Source organism: Acinonyx jubatus, chromosome D1 (genome assembly GCF_027475565.1).
Source record: "Acinonyx jubatus isolate Ajub_Pintada_27869175 chromosome D1, VMU_Ajub_asm_v1.0, whole genome shotgun sequence".
Taxonomy (NCBI): domain Eukaryota; kingdom Metazoa; phylum Chordata; class Mammalia; order Carnivora; family Felidae; genus Acinonyx; species Acinonyx jubatus.
In genome coordinates this window covers 49501166-49519799 of record NC_069390.1, presented here as the reverse complement: position 1 = coordinate 49519799, position 18634 = coordinate 49501166, and the positions used below count along the sequence as shown (strand labels likewise).

At 54.0% G+C, this 18634-nt stretch overlaps 1 protein-coding gene across 3 annotated transcripts in view; it reads right to left on the bottom strand.

Annotated features, from left to right (window-relative positions):
• Positions 1-17193, bottom strand: part of LMO1 (LIM domain only 1) — a 44119-nt gene extending 26926 nt beyond the window's left edge. Inside the window, exons 1-2 of one of the 3 annotated variants that reach the window (XM_027073215.2) lie at positions 17047-17187; positions 12333-12592 (exon numbers count right to left, since the gene is read on the bottom strand). In XM_027073215.2, coding sequence (XP_026929016.1) covers positions 12333-12357 — 25 coding nt within the window. In that variant the 5' untranslated portion in view covers positions 12358-12592; positions 17047-17187. Of the gene's footprint in view, positions 1-12332; positions 14891-17046 lie in introns of those variants that run through there. The other 2 variants (XM_027073216.2, XM_053203510.1) reach the window with 2 other exon arrangements.
• Positions 17194-18634: the final 1441 nt, after the last annotated feature.

The following is an 18634-nucleotide window of genomic DNA, read 5'->3' as shown; positions in this document are numbered from 1 at the left end:
ATATATTTTGATAACAATTATACTAACGTTAATGATTTTTCACCAAGAAAGTAGTTCTGAATGAGCTCTATTAAGTCAATTTGATTCCTTGATCAATTTTCTATTCACTAGCGTTAAACCAAGATTTGCCCCCCTTTCCTGTTTTTATTTCACTAGAATTCTTGGTGTTTTTTTTCCTAGCACTTAAAAAATTATTTTTTTCAACAACCTTACTGGAATTATTTTTAAGGGGATTGATTATTTTTAAGTTTGAAGTGACTATTTGGTTCATGATCAGTTTTTGGCTCATATTAAATCTTATGAACTAGAGCTTTTGACACGGTTGAGATTTCTTTTGTGGTAATTACTTCTACCAAAAAATGTTTCCTGAGCCAACTTTGGCAGATCTAAATTTTGTCAGGAAGATTTGATTCCTCCATCAAATCTTAGTCAATAACATATTTTGCCAGGTGCGATCTTAACTGCTGCCAGTTTTGCTTTGTGTTAATTATTTCAACCAATTTTGATTTTTTTTTCCGGGATCATATTTTTTAATTGTTACATTTTCAATAATATTAATAAGATGTTATTCTCTCACATGTAAGGCATATTTTGGCACTGATCTGATAAAAAATTCTGAGGATCAAAGAGCAGTGTGAAAACATCCAGGGACAAAAAGACAGATGACACTCTGTACTTGGGCTGACTACCAGGTCAGAACCCTGTACCTGCGGGAGACCTGTCCACTGCCTTTTGCTCCTCCAGAGCCCTAGCTCCTGCCAAGACACCTCACAGATGGAAAACAGCTTCTGGCTTGAGTAAGAACCACTGACTGCTAGAGACAGCCTCTAACTGACAAGCAAAGAGATGGGGTATAGCCCCGGCATCCCATCGTGGGCTGGAGGCAGCCTCTGCTGGGCCTCAGACTTTTCTACTCAGAAAGTATCTTAGAGACATTCAGCTGGGAGAGGGAATAGATGCTTCTTGGTGCCTTAGTTTCCCTGCCATAAAAGGAGGTAACTAACCAGGATCCCTTCAGGCCTGAGGCTGTGACTTGTGTTCACTGGCCTCCAGGCTCTGGGCTTGCTTCAGGGGTCCCCTCTGCCTCTTAGTTGTGGATCTGCCTGGGAACAGCTGGAAACCAGACCATCCACCTGGATTCAAATGTGGCAAGACCAAGTATGGAGGGCCGGAGGTCAGAGATGTCCTTGCCTGGAATCTCTACTTCTCTGACCCCCGGACACCAAAGAAAAAGAAACCTTGTCAGGATGGTTTCTTGCTCCTGGCCTTGGCCTCAAAACATTCGTTCCCCACAGTTATGTCTCCATACACAGTACCACTAGGCATCAAGCCGCCAACAGCCCTGAAATGTAAATAGTGAAGCACAGACCCAGAGGGTGGAAGGGGCCAGTCCGTGGACATACTGTGAGTTGGGGACAGAGCCAGGCTATGGGTGCAGGAGTCCTGGCTTGGCCCTGTGCTCCAGCTCATAGGAGAGCCTCCTCTAGTCCTGCTCCCATTGAAGAACTCTTCAAGTGGTCTCCACCCAGGCTGCCCCAAAGATGCTGGCCCCCCCTGGCCTGGCAACAGCCAGGGGGAGGTTGAGGCCCTCAGTCCAACAGCCTCAGAAAGACTGGCTCAGGAGGAACCACCCTCACCTCCTCCCAGAGTCACCACTGAATGAGAAGAGAGGCCCTTAGGTAATGAACAGCTGCTCTGTAGGCTCCTAGTGTCCTCAGCAAACTTACCATCTGTCAAACAAGGAATCCAGAGGTTTCCATCCCTAGCCCTGGTCCCTATGTGTGCTTACAATCAGTGCTACTGCCTCTTACCACTCAGGTCAGGGAGGCCTAGGAGTGTCTTTACCACTACCTCCCCAAGCTTATGGCGGGCAGAGGCCTGGTTCTCATCTCAAGTCTGCCACATACCAACTTGCTGGGCTATCCTAGGCAAGTGTCTTTCCCTCTCTGAGCACAACGTCCTCCTCTGCAAAATGGGTCTAGTGTTTGATCTTCCAGACTCCCAAGGGAGCCGTGAAGATTAAGTGAAAGGCTTTGAGACATCTGTGGCTTTCCCGGGTGTGAGGCAGAGGCAATGGGCCTCCTGGGGATGGAGCCGATATTTCATTCTCTCTGGGGGCAGCTAAACTGTTGGACACCTGAGGCCTGAGATGCTGTGCCAGAGGCTCACCTCTCACAGTAGGCTGATTTCTAACATGGTCCCAATGATCCCATTTTCTGATATCCATGCCCTTGTGTAATCCTCCCACTTCCTTGAGTATGAGCTGGACCTAGGGACTTGCTCCCAAGGAAGAAAATGCAGCCAAAGTGATGGAATGTCACATCTGTGATTAGACGTGTCACATCTTATAAAAGACTGTGAGCTACTGCTTGCTAGCAGACACTCTCTCTTGACGGCTTTAAGGAAACAAGCTGCCATGTTGGAGAGGCCCAAGTGGCATGGAAATGAGGGCTGTCTCTGATCCACAGTCAGTTAGGAATGGGCCCCCCCAGTCCAACAGCCCATGAGGAACTGAATCCTGCCAACAACCAAATAAGTGAATGGGAAAGCTCAATCCCCAGATGAATCCCGATATGAGACCACGGCCCCGGCCAACACCGTAATTATCGTCTGTAAAAAAGACCCTGAGCAGAGGACCCCGCTAAGCTGCACCTGGGCCCCTGACCCATGGAAACCATGAGATTAAAAAATGAGTGTTGTTTTAAGACGGTAAATTGTGAAACAATTTGTTACGCAGCAATAGGTAGCTAATACACTACCTCACTGGCGTACCACACAGGGCAGGGACCTCTCCTCAGGCCAGAGAGAGGGGACCCTGAAGATCCATCCCAGCCCTATAATCCACGTTGCTGTGAGTTTCCCTATGGAGTCCAGTCTTTGCTGTGGAGTACTCGGGGGAGCCCAGAGGACAGAGCCCCCTTGCTTTCTGCTGGGCCGACCAGGAAAGCGGGCGGAGCTGACCCACCTCACCACGCTATAGCCCTAGGTCCTTTCCGAACAGCAATTCTCCTGGGTCTCTGAACCCCACGCATGTCTGGAGCAGAGTCAGTATTTCAAAGCACAATCACTTCCGCTTTCTCCCCTGTTCCTCACTAAAACCTAAGGAAGGCTAGGGAACCGTACCAGTCATCTACAAGACCATCAGGAGCCTGGCCAACTGAAGCCTCGACGGACCTAGCAGACTGTCTTAATCACACCTGTTTGACGAGTCGGAATTACGATTACCATTTATCATTCAGAATCACTACACGGCAGAGGCAGGATCTGAACCCAGTCTGTGTGACTCAAAGCCCACGTGAGCTCCCCTTGTTTTACAAAAGGGAAAGCTGAGAAACAGGGCGCTCCAGCATCCGGATGGCACCCGCAGGCAGTCCCCCGCATAGTCCTTCCCAGACACCAGGGATCAGGAATTGGGCCTTGTAAAGATTCAGGGAAGGGAGAGACAGGACAAAGCAGGTGCTTGGGCCCGAGCGGCGGCCACTTACGTGGGAAGACTGGGTCTCCGTCCCCTCTCTATCAAGTCATCACACTAACGGGTGAGGCTGAGTTATTAAACCTCCCTTCTGGGGTGCCACACAGGTTTTCTCCACTGAGACTCAGAGCGGAGGGGTGGCTGCTCCCGCCACACAATATTAAAATGTCAGGAGTTTAAGGCCTGCGCTGGTTGAGTCATAAGTTATCAGCACCCAGTGAGGGCCGACAGAATGCCTCCCTTAAATTATTAAGCAGAAAGCGTCAGACTGTAATATTTTGCTAAACCAAAGTACAGACACAGACAAAGATGTCATTTCAATATTTGAAACCAGCAAGTTTAATTTAAAATAAGAGCAAACCAATAAGCTCAGAACATAGTGGCGTGTGAGAGGAAAATTATACTGTGAGAGGAAAAAAAGTGGAAGGACTTAAGAAATTTATAAAAGTAATCTCCAAGTGGAAATTAGAAATCAAGGCCTAGAAACAGAATAACACAAAAGAAATATTACTGTCCACTTTCTAAATCAATATAACACTGCTCCACGCCGGAATTACCATGGTAACTCAAGTAAAAAGAATCAAGCAATTCTTATTATTTCAAAATAAAATCACAGCCTGAAGCCTGGGTTTTATTACAACCACTGATAGATCGCTGGCTTGTATTTATCTGAAATATTGCTTTTCAATCAGCTGGTTTATGAATGTACACAGGCCTCTCACCAGCCCACTTACCGCCCCGTTTGGAGGTGAGGGGCTAACCAATGAATTGATTCCTGCCTGACTGCATCTGCATACACGCCCAGGCTGGAGTCAGCCCTGGTAACCACGGAGCTTCTCACCCCTTCCAACCATCCAGGGGCACTGCAGGGCAGAGTGGAAAAGCCAGAGAAGGCAGAGGGGGGCTGACCTCATTGTGGTTCCCCTCCAGGCTTGCCGCCTCCAATGGCAGCCCTGAAAAACCACCCAGACAGCCAGCTTCCCTCACCTTGTCCCCAGGCATCCTGGCTGGCTGGAACACCAGCTGGCTCCACCTCTTCTCCCGTGAACCCTCCCTGGGTGTCCTTCTCCCCCAGCTCCAAGTCTGTCAGTTGGAACAGGGAGGCAGTCGAGCGCAGAGAAGGATGGCACACTCTGTAGTCAGATGGCCTGAACTCAGGCACTTGCAGGTGGGGGACCTGCGACCAGCTAGCTACACAGCCTTTTTGGATGGCGGTTTTCTCATCTGTGAAATGAGGATAATACGAGCAGCTCTTTCTAGGGTGGTTCAGGGTATTATGTGAGATCTTACGTGGGAGATGCTTTGGTGGACTGAGTACAGAAATGACCCCAATTCTCTACTCCTCCTGCTGGTATGTATGCACACCCTTTGTAATGTGAGTCTCTACCTCTTTCCTTTAAGGGCAGAATCTGACCACCCCAACCCAGTCCCTGAACTTGGGCTGGCCTTGTGATTTATTTTGGCCGACAGAATGTGGCAAAAGCGAAACCTGTCGGAACCAAACCTCGGCCTCAAGAAACCTTGTAGACTTCCACTCTACCTCCTGACCTGTCTCTGCCATGAAAACAGGCTGGAAGGGCTTGCTGGATGATGAGGGACTTGTATCCCTGGTGTCCAGTGGATCGGCCATCTGCCAGGCATGAGAGAGTTCAGTTGAGACCCGAGAAACTGCTCAGCCAAGCCCAGCCCAAATCACTGACCTACAGATTCAAGAGCCAAATGGATACTTGTTGTTTTGAACCTCTGAGTTGGGGGTGGTTGGTTACGCAGCAATGACTTACTAACACACAGTGCACAATGCCTCACTTTCAAGTAAGGGTTCAGTAAAACAATAGCAAGTGTGTTTCTATGACTCCTGAAGACTGAGAAGCTGCAGCCAAAGAGATCACACTGTAAGCTCTGCACAAAGCAATGTTGCTACAGAGGCATGAGGCTTCCTGGTTTATCAAGTGTGTATGTGGACGTTATCGTTCCCATTCTAGAGACATGAAAACTGAAGCCCAGTAAATTGTCTGAAGTCACATAGCAGTCAGCTGGGACCTAGCACGCAGGTCTCCTGAATCAGGCTGTACTCGAAGACAGCAGGCCACTCAAGACAGCTCAGTTGGGAAGAGGCAGGAGTTAGGAGCCAGTGACCCACTCTGACCCGGCAGGCCTGCACTCTGAGGCATCTGCCCCTGCAACCTAGACCAGCCTGCTCACTCCTGTCACATCACCTGCCTTTAATTTGCCTCAAGTTGTGTCAGCCACCGTGGACTCCTGCCTTAGACAAAACACAAAATGAACACACTCCAACAAGAGACCAGCTTGTTGCTAGGTAGGGTGGATGCGACTCTGAGCATGGCTTGGAATGGTCTGTAAGAGGCTCTGACCACCTGCAGGCTCCTGCAAGGTCATCTACAGGGGAAAGGGCATGCCAGGCGAGGGGAACAACATGAACAAGAACACAGTGGTACATGCCGGAGTCCGCCTGCAACACAAAACCAGAGCGAATACGTTAGCCCCGCATTGGATAGCTAGCGTGGCAGAGGGTCTCAGGCATCATGTCAGGATAGCAGAGGCTGGGTTCCTGGTTGTAGCAAGAACCAGGAGAAGGATGCTAGGTGGGATGGGAGAATGGCAGTGGCAGAAAAGAAACAGGTGGGTCCAGAGCCCCAGATGAATGCAATCCAGGGGTGTGCTGATAAATACTTAACAATTGCCTCTCTGAGAAAAAGCCCTTATTTGTATGGTTTGCCGATTTCCACGGTGTTAGTACTCCCACCATGGCTGATTTCAAGCTATCAACCTGATGCCACAGAACTCAGAGTTGGGAACAGATATGTAGGCCAGTGCAAGTTGGCTCCACTGGTGTGGTCCTATCCTGAGTGCAGACCTGTCAGGAAAACTCACCCTAGCAATACCATGAAGAGTTAAACGTGAGGGTGGGAGGATGTCCTGCATGCCTTCGTGTCCTTCAATTATAGACAGGGCAGGTAGGATGGGGTACATGCCATATGCACCTTTGGGGTGCTCTGGTCCATGAAGGCCCAGGCCAGGTTAGAGCCCATCAGCACATGCCAGAAGGACTTCCATTTGAGGACAGAATCGTGTCCTGTGGGCTGTCGGCAGGCTGGCTAGGGCCAGGACTGGGATGCTCAGGCACCCGGTGCCAGTATAGCTGATGTCTCGCCTAGTCAGAGTTTTCTACCACCTCATCATGCCTTGGAGAGAGGGTCAGAGGTCATGGAAGCTGGGCACAGAGCTCAGAAAGGTGCTGAAGCTCTGCGCTCCCTACAGAACCCTGGGCAACTCTCCTGCCCATTTTCCTCAACTGTCCCCCTATAAATGGATGGGCTTGCAAAGAGTGGTCTTGAAGGCTTCTTCCCACAATGCTACCTGCCTTGGAGATCTGGACAGTGGTAAGTAGTGAAGACAGCCTGCCTCCTGGATGGCAGTGATCAATGGCCATGATGGGTAAACTGGAAGAGGGAGAGTGAGTGAACAAGGCACCAAATCGGGTGCCAGATTATTTGATCATACTCCAGCTGTGTGGAGAACACTTCCCACAGGCATGAGGCCTCCTGGTTTATCAAACGTATACACGGATATTATCTTATTTAATCCTCATTAACAACCCAACCATTTAGACATGGTTGTTCTCATTGTGGAGATGAGATGGTATGGAGGCAAAGCAACCTCAACATCAGGTGGGCATGGAACACAAAACCACAGTGGGCACGTTGGACCTGCACAGCTTAGCAGAATGGTGGAGGCAGCAATGAGCCCAGTGGTGCCTGGCACACTGGGGAACCAATGCCCTTTCCCTCTACCTTCCTCCCTAACTCCTTCCAATCTCCTAGCACCCCTGATAAGGAGTTCCTCTGGTCCCTGGAGGTGGATCTGAACAAGAGCCTTGGCCTGCTGGCTACTTATGGGCAGGTCTGCCCTGGGTGGATATAGCTCTGGAGGGGGCCCGCATTTGGTGGGGACCCCAACATGGCTTGGGTCGTGTCCCTGGGAGGCTCTCCAGCTCCGTCTCCTGCTCAGAGAAGGCCCGGTCTGTCCAACCATGGCCACTTCTCAACTCTGGCAGCCAGGTGCCTGCAGCCCACTGCTCTGAGGCCGAACCTCATGTTCCTCTGCCCACGACCACAGAGGGGTAGCCGCCAATGCTTGCTGGCAATCATTCATCTGTTCCAAGGGAGAGAGACCAAAATAGATCTCCTCTTGGTCCTGCTCACAAATGGGGCCTGCTGGGAGGCTCCTTAAATGGAAATGGGTGGGGCAGCCACCTGGTCTGACTCTGGGACACTGGCTGGGGTAGGGAATCAATTCTCTGAGGGATGAAAGGCAGGCCCAGGTTCTAGGAAAATGCGCACTTCCATGTGCTAAAAGCATCTTTGTGGGACATGTTCAGAAAGGGAGAGAGAGAGACCGTAAGAGAGACAGGCAGCTCCTGCAGCGACAGAGGCCAAGTGAGCGGCCACGTCAGCGCCAAGCCCCGGCACGCAAAGGGTGAAGCTTTTAGGCGAGCAGCGGCCAGTGATCTCAGCTTCCCCCAGTCCTAATGCTCCTGAAAGGCTCTCTCCCACTCCCTGTAATTGGGCATCAGTAGTTAATGCAGTATTGACTGCATTACACGCTCCCGTGCCTCCCCTCACTAATGCCAATTGCATCACCTTGTACAGTCACCGGCTTGCTTAGCCAATAGCCGTTAAAAGCAATCCAAATCATGAATCATATGGGAAACTTTTAGCAAGACACTGCCATCCAAGGAGACAATTTACAGTTGAGTTAATCTGGGTACATTAGCGAGACATGGATTCTGGACGACAGACCAATTTATGTTGTTTCCCTGTCCCCCACCCCCCCTTAGTGCTCCATGTGGGCAAATGAACGGAAGAGCAGGGAACAGAGAAATGCACCTGCTTCTTTACCCAAGGCTCTGGGAGGGGGTGAGGGAGACCCATCTTTACAGGCTCTCTGCCTGGCTGAATTGGGGCAGGAAGGGTAAGCAGCTGTACATGCTGCTCAAGATCTGTGAAGACTTGTTTTCAGCAGCGAGGAGGTAGCTGCGGCCGGCGCTGGCATGGGAACTACAGATGGAGACCCTTCTCTTCTAGGCACCAGGCAAGTGTCAGGCCTGGGCCCCATGCTACTGGCCTCACAAGGCCTTTACCAGTCCTCAGTAGGCACCAGTATCTCCTGGACTCTGACTTCCTGCTGACCCACTGGGGTCTCTGGCATGGAACAGCACCAGGGCCCACTCCCTGCTTCCATCTCTGGGGCCAGGAAGGTCCTGGCCACACTCTGCTAGGAGAGACCCCCAAGGACTCTTCTCAGTCCAGAGCGTGATAGGCTATCCCAGGAGGCCTTGCCAATGGCTGAGCAAAAGCTGGTCAGTACCCAAGAATAGCCAAGAGCCTGCCCTGGTGGATCAACCAGGTCCACTGTGGAGGTCACACTCATAGTGGTCATTAACAATTGAAGACTCGCTGTCTGGCCCTCCTCAGTCCAGCTCCACTGTCCTTAGGCAATTTCACTTATTAAAAATGCTCTAAGGATCATGTCTGGTGTTTAGTTCTCCAATTTGCCTGCTGTGCCCTGTGGTCACTCCAGTCTTCTGGCTGGGCCTTTGCAGAGGCAGCTTACCTGCCCTTCTCTAGCATGTACTTGGTCCAACACCCCCGAGAGGGTGCCCTCTGCATCCTCTCCTGCCCAGTCCCCCACAATCCAAGGCTCTCACTGCTCCTGGGGCTGCTGGACCCTCTGCTGCCTGCCTCTACTCAAGGGTCTCTTCTCCAATGGCCTGAGGGCTAATCTGGCTCTCTGTGCTCAGAGCTCCCTTTGCTCTCCTAGATTGCAAGCCTCTCCGGAAGGCCCGCAGCCTAGTGCCAGCTCAGGCACAGGTGCCAGGGAAAGAAGGGCTGTTTCTCCGGGAAAGTTGGAGCAGGGCTTCCTTTGCTGACAGGCAGGCCCGACGGCATTTAGAAAGCCTGGACCCTGAGTTCCAGTAAAGTGGAGATGGCTAGGCCAAGAGCAAGCGTCCAAATGAAAGCAATTAATCTTAAAACCAGAAGTTTAACCATTTGCAAAACAGATCTTTCCTCTCTGTGGTGGCCCTTCACTGCTCGACCTAATGGATTACTTTATTAATAATGCACTGTGCTTAAAAGCAAAAAAAAAAAAAAAAAAATTTTTTTTTCCTGACGATTCAATACTTCAGAAAGTCTCTTAAACCCGTTGCTACGGCAAAGCGATTGATATTTTATTATCTTTCAGAAGTGCAACATGAAAGCCCCGCAGCCCAGCAGAGCAAGAGCTTTGGTCCTCGGTAGCTGGCAGACCTGACTTCAACCAGAGGAGCCCCAGCCCCTTCCAACAAGATGCTGTCAGGTGGAGAAAAGGCATTGGGGGTGGTTAATAAGGGCCCGAGTCCCTGCTGCAGCCAGACAAAGGGTGCAGTGCTGCATCCCTGAGGGACATGCTTCTTGGGGGCCCTGGGGGCCAATGCTGCCACCCAGCTCACAGGGCCACCTGCTGAAAGGGGTAAGTGCCAGGAAGAAATTAGGCAGCAGGCACAGAGGGGCAGGTGAGCGGATCTAGAGTCTTTCTCCCTTCCCCTACTGACGGTGCCATCCGCAGGGGTTCTTGGAATTGGAGGAGGCCAGACTCTAATATGAAGTGGAGGGGAGATTTACGAGCAGGAAGATTGCTTTTGGAGGACACCTCTGGGCTGGGCAGGACAAGAATCAAATGGCTCCTCAGGGCCCCAGCTGTCTACTTTCCTTGTGCTGTTATGGACCCCCAGAGCTCAGTGGTATGAACTGTAGTGGGCACCACATTGCTTAGACTGGACAGAGAAGGGGACCAAGGGGCATCCTGAGCTCCCCTCTGCAGATCTGGTGGAGACTAGGGGAAACACATATGCCCAAGGTGGTTGAGGTGCACTGCAGTCTGGAGGCAGAAGACTGGCTAAAATGACCTCCAGATATCTATTCCCATTCAGGGCTCATCTGAAAATCTTGAGTATCACAGAGCTCAAAGGAAATCTGGGATGCCTGCACAGGGCACTACCTAGGCGGCAGTGGTGGAGGTCATCTTGTCCCACGAGAACAATCTCCCTAAGGCCTCCCAAGGATAGGGCCTGGGTGTTTTCGATTTCTGGCTTGGGCCTGAGGAGCCAAGCATGCCAAATAACCATGGCTGAAGACATACCTTGATTTCCACATGCTTTCCATCATGAGAGTACCTCCAGACACCAAGGAATGACCCTCTGCACTATCTTCTGCAAGCCCCTCATTTTACCAAGAGGTAAAGTGAAGGCTAGATATGGGCACGACAAAAATCCTCCTCCCTCCTGGCCTGCCCTGACCCGGTCCCTTCTCCGTTTCGTTACACAGACCTGTAGAAGCCTAGTCCTGTGACGGCCCACATGGGGATCCTGGAGAGAAGTAGAGCATACTAGAGATGGAGGTTACATCCATCCCAGCCAGACCCTGGCAAATACATTCTTTTGGCCAGAAACACTTAGTTCCCCCTTGCCTCTCTTACTACATACATGCTGAGAAATAGCCTTCGTGGGCTTACTGGCCACAAGGCTCCTCCACACGCGACTCCCAGACCAGACCCTTTAAATGCCCCTCCCTGATGAAGGTCTTAGAGGCGGTGGGGAGGCTAGGAGCATCAGCATGTGGTAGCAGCAAAGGGCACACCCTGTGTGAGTGTGACCTTGAGCAAGTCACTGAACTTGGAATTTTTACTAAGTGACCATGTCAACACCACCACTGACCTGGTGGGCAGAGGGCCCAGGCCAGTAAAGACTCACTAGCAGAAGGTCAGAGAATGGCCACCATGGTCAATCAAAGAGGATTCCTGCTGACACACAGCAAAGCCACCTTCTCAGTTCCTTACCAGAAGTCAGGTGACAGCAGGGGTGCCAACAATTACATACTAATCTCCCTACAACACCAACACACCAGGCAACCCTCACCTATAGGGCAGGGGGGCCTGGGCCAGCCGGGGAACTGCTACTCTTTGGACACTGGGTACTCCGTTTGGGTCACAGGGCACCCGCTTGGTTTTACCCTCAAGCGCAACGGGTTCTCCAACCTCTCCTAAACATACCAGGACACACACTGCAGGGCACTACCAGTCAGGAAGGCTTTGGGGTATGTGGGACCACCTTCTAGAGGCTTCCAGCAACCCTGGCCCCCTCTGTTCTGACCTCTAGGGCGCACTGGGACTCTCGACCACAGCAGGTCATGGCACTGTTGCGGGCCGCTCCTGCAAGAGTGCTACTGGCCGGTGGCGGGACACTTGCTTCCTCTGGGCCAAACTCCCGCCTCCGCGCCCGGGGATGGGGAGACAGTGGGCCACTACTTGAGACGTCTGCCTCCCCGAGGGTCCAGCCGGCCTTCCCTTCGCCCGCCGGGCACCCAGGGGCAAGCAGGGTCTTCCCGCACGCCCGCTGGCCGCAAGCTCTGGCGTCCGATCCTCCCGAAGCCCCTGATTTGCCCACCGCTTCTCCCCTCTCGGGTTATGCGGCCGGCGCGAGGGAGATGGCTGCGGTGAGAGGAGCGGCCGCAAAGACGAAACGCCGCGCGCGGAGCGCCACTGCGCCGAGATCCGAGGGGACCCGAGCCTGCACGCGGCCCCGCAGAGCAGCACGCGGCCGGCGCACAGCCCGCCCGCCCCGAGCTCACTCACCCCTCCCCCGGCCCCACCTGGCCGCCCCCGCCCCCTCCCCCCGCGCGCCGCCCGCCCGGGAAGCCCTGCACCGCCCGGCGTGTGTGAGCCAGCGTCCCGGCGTGTGCTCCCGCGCGCCGCGGCGGGGGGCCAAGGGGTGCGGGGCGTCGGCCCCCCGCCCGCCACCTACCGTCCTCCTTGTCCAGCACCATCATCTCGGGCGCTCCGTGTCCAGCCGCAGCTCGGCTCGGCCGGGAGAAGGGCGCCGACTCCGGGCGCGCTTCGGCGGGGCGGCCGGTCCTCGGGCAGCGAGCGGGCTCTAATTACCCGCTTGTCCGGCTCTTAACCTAGATTGCACTCAGCTAGAATTACATTCAGGAGTGAAGCACTTCGCAGATACAAAAGCAGTCTCACCTACTTTTGTGCCTCAGAATTGCAAGGAACTACGAACTGCAATTTAAAGAGGGGGGGAGAGGGAGAGAGAACAGGGAAGAGAGGATCAGAGCCGTTTCTTTGATTCTCACCTTCTAAATGGCTCAATTTGCCCAGTATAATCTGTCTTAATGTAATTGCATTTGATAGCTCATAACCCTGGCTCTGGCAACGACACAGCTTTCAGCCTCATAAAGTGTTTTCCCCTCGGATTTAATCTGAATCTCAATCTAAAATTATATTCAAAGAGATGGGGGAATCTCGGCGGCCGTCTCCCGCTGCCTTTCTCCCTCAATGTATGAGGTTTGCACTCCTGCTACTGAATAAATGCACACATTTCCCGAGGCCCCCCTCCCTCCTGGGTTAATGGGGAGTGGAGACGCGCGGGTGCCCGGCTCCGCAGCGCCACCTGGAGGTAGCTCGGCCCCAGCTCGGCGCGTGGCTCCGCGCAGCACCCAGGGTCCTCATCCCAGACCCTTGGTCAGGTGTACCACTCTTGTCTGTCACTCACACCCCCTCAGCCTTGGTTTCTGCCCCGGGCAGATCTTTCTCTGACCTCGTGCCCTCGCTTCCTACCTGCTCTGCCAGAGGCTTCTGGTTGCTTCCTGGATTTTTGGCAAAGTTAACCCTCTGCAGGGTACAAATTCTCCCACTTTGAGTCTTAGGGCACCACCCTGACCCCAGCACCCCCCTCCCCTACCAGCAAGAGCATCCTAATTCCATAGGAAGTGGTATCCTGTCTCAGCTTCTCTCTGAACAAGCGCAGCACGGCCTTGAAGGTTTTTCTCATTGCACAACTATTTATTGAGCATGTATTATTATAAGACACTGGTGATACAGCAGTGAACAAAAGATTCCTGCTATTTAGGAATTGAAAATTCTTCCTCTGTAATTCAGGAGGCAGGAGGGAATACAATGCCCATCTCCTCTCTCCTGAACCCTTCTTCTCTGCTAGTGTCCAGACTGCCTACTCTAGGAAGGCCACTCTTAAATACCAAGAGGTTTTTTTTTTGTTTTTTTGTTTTTTTTTTTTTTGTCTCGACAGTACCAAACTCCAGGAGGGGATGGAAATCTTAATGGATTTTTTTCTAACCCAAAGATGGCTTCGGATAGATGTGTCAGAGGCTCATCCCTGGCAGACACTTCTGAGGACTAGACCCAGGCAAGGAGAAGGAAGCCGAAGTCCCTGGAGGATCAAAGGACCACCAGTTGGGATTTCATCCCATCTCTGCCTATTGCAAATGGTGGATCTTAGAAAATCACTTTATCTGGGCCTCAGTTTCCCTGTCTGTGTAGTGGGAGACATGTTCTGCTATCCCACGTTGCTGTGGGGATGAGTTAATGCATGTGAATGTGCTTTGTAAACTGTGGCGCCCCAACAGTGGGGGGACTCGTTGGGTATAAATGAGACCTGGAGGCCAGGCTGTGCCCCTTAAGCCTTGGCAGACCGCAATGCAAGGTGCTTGACCGGGGTGGGGAATGCGGGAGCAGTACAGAGGCCCATCTTCCTCCATCCTAGGCAGGGAAGTCAGGCTTTGAGAAAACAGAAGAGGCTGCTTCTAATGAGATGCCTCATCCACAGCTCCGAGGGTTTCACTTTCCCCTTCATCTTGAATACTTAATCCTAATAGTCCTTGAGTATATTTGATGTTAAATATATCATTTTGCTCAGCCTCACTGTCCCTCAGGACTGCGAGCTTGATCTCTCCCCTGCCACCGCAGCCAGAGCTATATCCCGAGGGTCTGAGGGAGGCTTTGGCACTGCTGCCACTGGCCCATTTAGTAACAACCCCTCACCCCAGCCTGAGCTGGGGGCCAGAAAGTGTCACAAGCAATGGGCCTGACAGGCCAGCAACGGCTAGGTTCTTGCTGTAGATGCCTCTGTGCTACCTGGAGGCATTCGCTCCACCAACGCCGTGGCTTTACTCTCCAGTTCCAGGGCCCGCTTCTCCTCACTCTCAGGGTCTGGCCCTGACCCACAAACCAGGACTTGACTAGCTGGAGGCACTTTCCCACTCTTGTTCATGTGGTGTGCTGGCGACTCTGTCCCAACACAGCTCCCCCAAGACTCCAACATGCCCAATTAGCAGCCACCCAACCAGCATCCCTCTGGAGAGTCAGGGGCCCTGTGCCCCAACTCAGGGACTGGAGCAGGTCTGGGGTGCTGAGCTAAAGAAGCAGGTAGGATAGATCAGCAAACCGGTGCTGTGTGTGAAGGGCTGCTCATGTCCATACACAGCTCTCTCTGCACGCTCTGTTGTCAGCACTGAGCTTCCACAGTGATCTGGAGAAGGGCCTCTGCAGAGACCTTCCCATTTTATAGAGCTACCCAGCAAGCCTTGGAGTAAGGTTTAGGTGACTTGAGCTTCTAGCCAGGAAGGGGCCTGCTGGGCTGACATAGTCAGACATGAGCCTCACCCTCATCCAGCAGCCAGCCACCCTCTCAGCGCATGGGGAATTGCTGGATGTGCAGGTAACTCCTGTGCCCAGGCCTCCCCCACCTAAGCCGCCTCCAGGTCCAGAGGCACACCTGCAACACCAGAGTGGAATCCTCAATCCCTTGGGGGAGGTAGTGGGACTCCAACACAGTCCACAGCTGATGAGCATGTACTCTCAAGCCAACATTGCCAAGAGTGTTCCAGGATGTCCTTGAAATGCTTCTGAGGGCAGCAGAGGGAGAACAGTTGATTAACCCCCAGGTTATGGTGAGGAGAAAGGGGTTTCTACTGGCTGCCTTTCAAAGTTTTGGGCAGGTCCTAGCAGTTTGTCACTGCACCTGGAATGAAAGTCCTAAGGAAGGGTTCGTGCACTGGGTCGGGGTGTGTATGTGAGCAGTGGAGGAGACTCTCTGCCTGAGGGCCTGGGCAGACCAGATATTCCAGAACTCAGTGGAGGCTGTCAGATGTGCCTCAGCCCAAGGGCCCTGCTTCCAACACAGTGCAGCTGTCTCCAAGGTGGGGTTACAAGCTGGCTTCACAGGTGGCGCTCAGAAAGGTATTTGGAGTGAGAAGGGCCCCTTCCCTGTGGCCGCCACAGCTGACAGGACAGAGTGACCCTACAGATTTTGCAGCACAATCAGGATGCCTATTGGCCAAGTTCAGATGCCCTGCCCTGCCCCCTAAAAAGCAGTCCAAACACAGGAATTTGCAACCAGCTAGAGTAGAGAAGTACACAGTTGACAAACTTTCCTCTTTTGGTTTCTGGAAACCCCTCTAGGAAGCTGCAGTTATAATTTGTTAGGCCTTGTGGAAGCCTAGGCCAATTTTGCATACCAGAAAGCAGGTCTCTCCCACCCTCTTAATGAAGACCAATCCACCCCTGCACAACAGCACTGAGAAGGTTGTGGATGTAGGCTGACCAACTGTCTTGGTTTGTCCCAGGACTGAGGGGTTTCTAGGATACAGGGCTTTCAGTGCTAAAACCAGATGGTTCTGGGTAAACCAGGACAGTTGATTACCCCAGGGTAAGATGGTAGGCTGGGACAAGGGACTAGTGAGGCCAGAGAGAAAGGCCAGGCAGCCAGACCCTTCCCTGCAGACCAGCAGCTGCCTCCCAGCCTCAAATTTCTCTGCCTCACGCTTCAGAGCTTCATCTCCCAGGCACTAAGGAACTGCCCTAGCCCCTGGGGAATGATCCCATGGGGGCAGCGTGGCTGTGCGTGCTCCCGCCAGACTGGCAGCTACAATGGGAAAGCTGTGAGTTGGACTCAGGGGTGGATCCAGATTTTTTGAGAGCCAAGCTTACTTATGCAACTTGGGGGCTGGGGTGCTCTTTAAGAAAAGGAATACAAGATTACTAACGCCAAATGACCACTGAAGGACTATGAAGCTTAAACTTCGTTAGCTTCAAGGTAAATCCGCCCCTGATATTCTGGATCTGGAGCCCTACCCTAGCCAGCAGAGCACCTCCCGACACGCTTGGCTGGGGGAACCCTGCCAGGGGTGAAGCAATGTCACCCATCCCGCAGCTATGAAGTTCCAGATCTGAGCGACCCCAGGAGCATGCCGGTTTGACTGTAGGTTCTCAGGGCATCCCCCTGGGGGAGCCGTTCCGCAGTCGGGTGCGGAAGAGGGGACGTGCAGACACCCACCCAGGGAGCCTGGGAGACCTGGGGGCAGTGGGCACTGCGGGGAAGCCCGCGGCGCGGGTCGCAGAGGCGCTCCCTGTGTCTGCGAGGCGGCAGGAGACAGAGAGAAAGTTCCGGGCCAGAGCGTGCGGGGCTGGCGAGTCCGGGGCGGCCCGGGGGACTTCCCAACCCCGCTGAGGAACCCCGGGGGCTGAGCCCGGCACCCCGGCACACGCCCGCGCGCACACCCAGCGCCGCGCTTCCGGGAAGCGGCCAGGCGGCCCGAGCCGGCCGAGGCCGGCGCGGGGGGACGCTGCCTCCGCGAGGCGAGCGGGGTGGCCTCCGCAGGGCCCGCGTCGCCGCCCCCGCCCCGCGCCCGCCGCGGCCCTCGGCCCCGGGCACCTACCGTCCTCCTGGTCCAACACCATGGTCCCGCGATGGCTCCAGCCCGGCGTGGGCCGAGGACGCGGAGGGGCGCGCGGCTCGGACTCCGCGGCCGTCCGCCTGCGCTGCTCCCGCCGGCCCCGCGCGGGCTCCGCGCCCCGCGAGCGGCGGCCGGGGACGGGGGCGGGCGGACCGGCGCCGGCAGCTTAGCCCCGCGGGCAGGGAGCGCGGGAGGGCGTGCGCGTCCCGGGGGCGGGGGCGGGGGCGCGTCGGTCCGCCGCGGAGTCGCGGGAGCCGCGCGAGCAGCCGCTGCCCGGGCCGGGCCGGAGCCGCCGCCGCAGCCGCCGCGCGCCCGTTCTCCGTCCGCGCGGGCCGCGCTCGCCTCAGCTGAGTGCAGCCTGCGTTTCCCAGGGCCCCTCAGTTCCCCTGTTAATTAAATCAATTCATTATGCTCAGATCTGATTAGCGGCCCTTCCCCCCTTTGAATCAATTATTCAATACACAAACATAATTGCTTGGGCCAGAGGTGCCCGCCATTAGCTTATTTAACTCCAAGGACACTAATTACCCGCAGGGCACGGGAACTTTTCTCATTAATTCTGACAAAACACAAAAGCACAGCCAGAGTGTGTGCGTGTGAGCGACCGTGTGCGTGTGTGTGCGTGTGTGTGTGTGTGACCGCATGCCAGAGTGAGGGCTGCGCGGGGTGATGAGCCGCTGTACGAGCCAAAGACGAGCCTGGGGGTGGCGGAATGTGTTGCGATCGCGGGTGGGAGTTTGAGTCTGTGGCCGCGCGGGTGTGAATGGGGGATCCGTGCGTGTGATGGTGAGGGACTGCATGAGTGCATCGGGCTGGGTGTGGCTCTGGGTCTGGGGACTGAGGGTTCGGGGTTGAGATCCAGCACAGGAATGGTGAGATTGTGGGTGTTTCTGTGCGTGACTTTGTGAACGTGACTCGGTGGCTACTGTGGTGAGCGCCCCATCTCCTTTCTGTTTTCATAACTGCCCCAGCATTGCCCGCTGCACACTCAAGCCCATGGGGTGTGAGTGCAGAACACTGAAGAGAAAATGAGAGGATCAGGAAGCGGTGGGTGCTGTTTGTGCACTGGTTGGGCTATGCTCCCCCCTCCCCCGCCAACCCCAACTACCCCCCCCCCCCCACTCCGCCCCTGTTTTGAACCCCAGGTTCCCATTGCCCCCGTCCTTGGAGCATCTCGGTACTGCCTCCTCCTCACCCCCGCTTTTATCCCACAGCCCTCCCAGCCTCTGCCCCTATTTCCACAGGTGCCTGACACCCAGGCACACCCCCACCGAACTCCACCCACCCTTTGCCTAGTTCTTCCCTCCTGTCTGCAAGGCTGAACCGAGGGTGTGTCTGTGTGGTTGACCAACTTCATTTTACCTCCCAGGAAATCTCTATTGAGAGAGAGCGGTATGAGAGCCCACAGAGGCAGGGACACAGAGGGTAATTGATTCCCCCAAATTAGGTTTCTGCTTTCTAAAGACCAGTATTGTTCCTGTTCTCAATGTGCACAGAGGTATTGAAGATTTCCTTTTTGTTTCCTCAGGCAATGAATGAGCTTAATCCATTTGGCTTTATAAATCAGGAA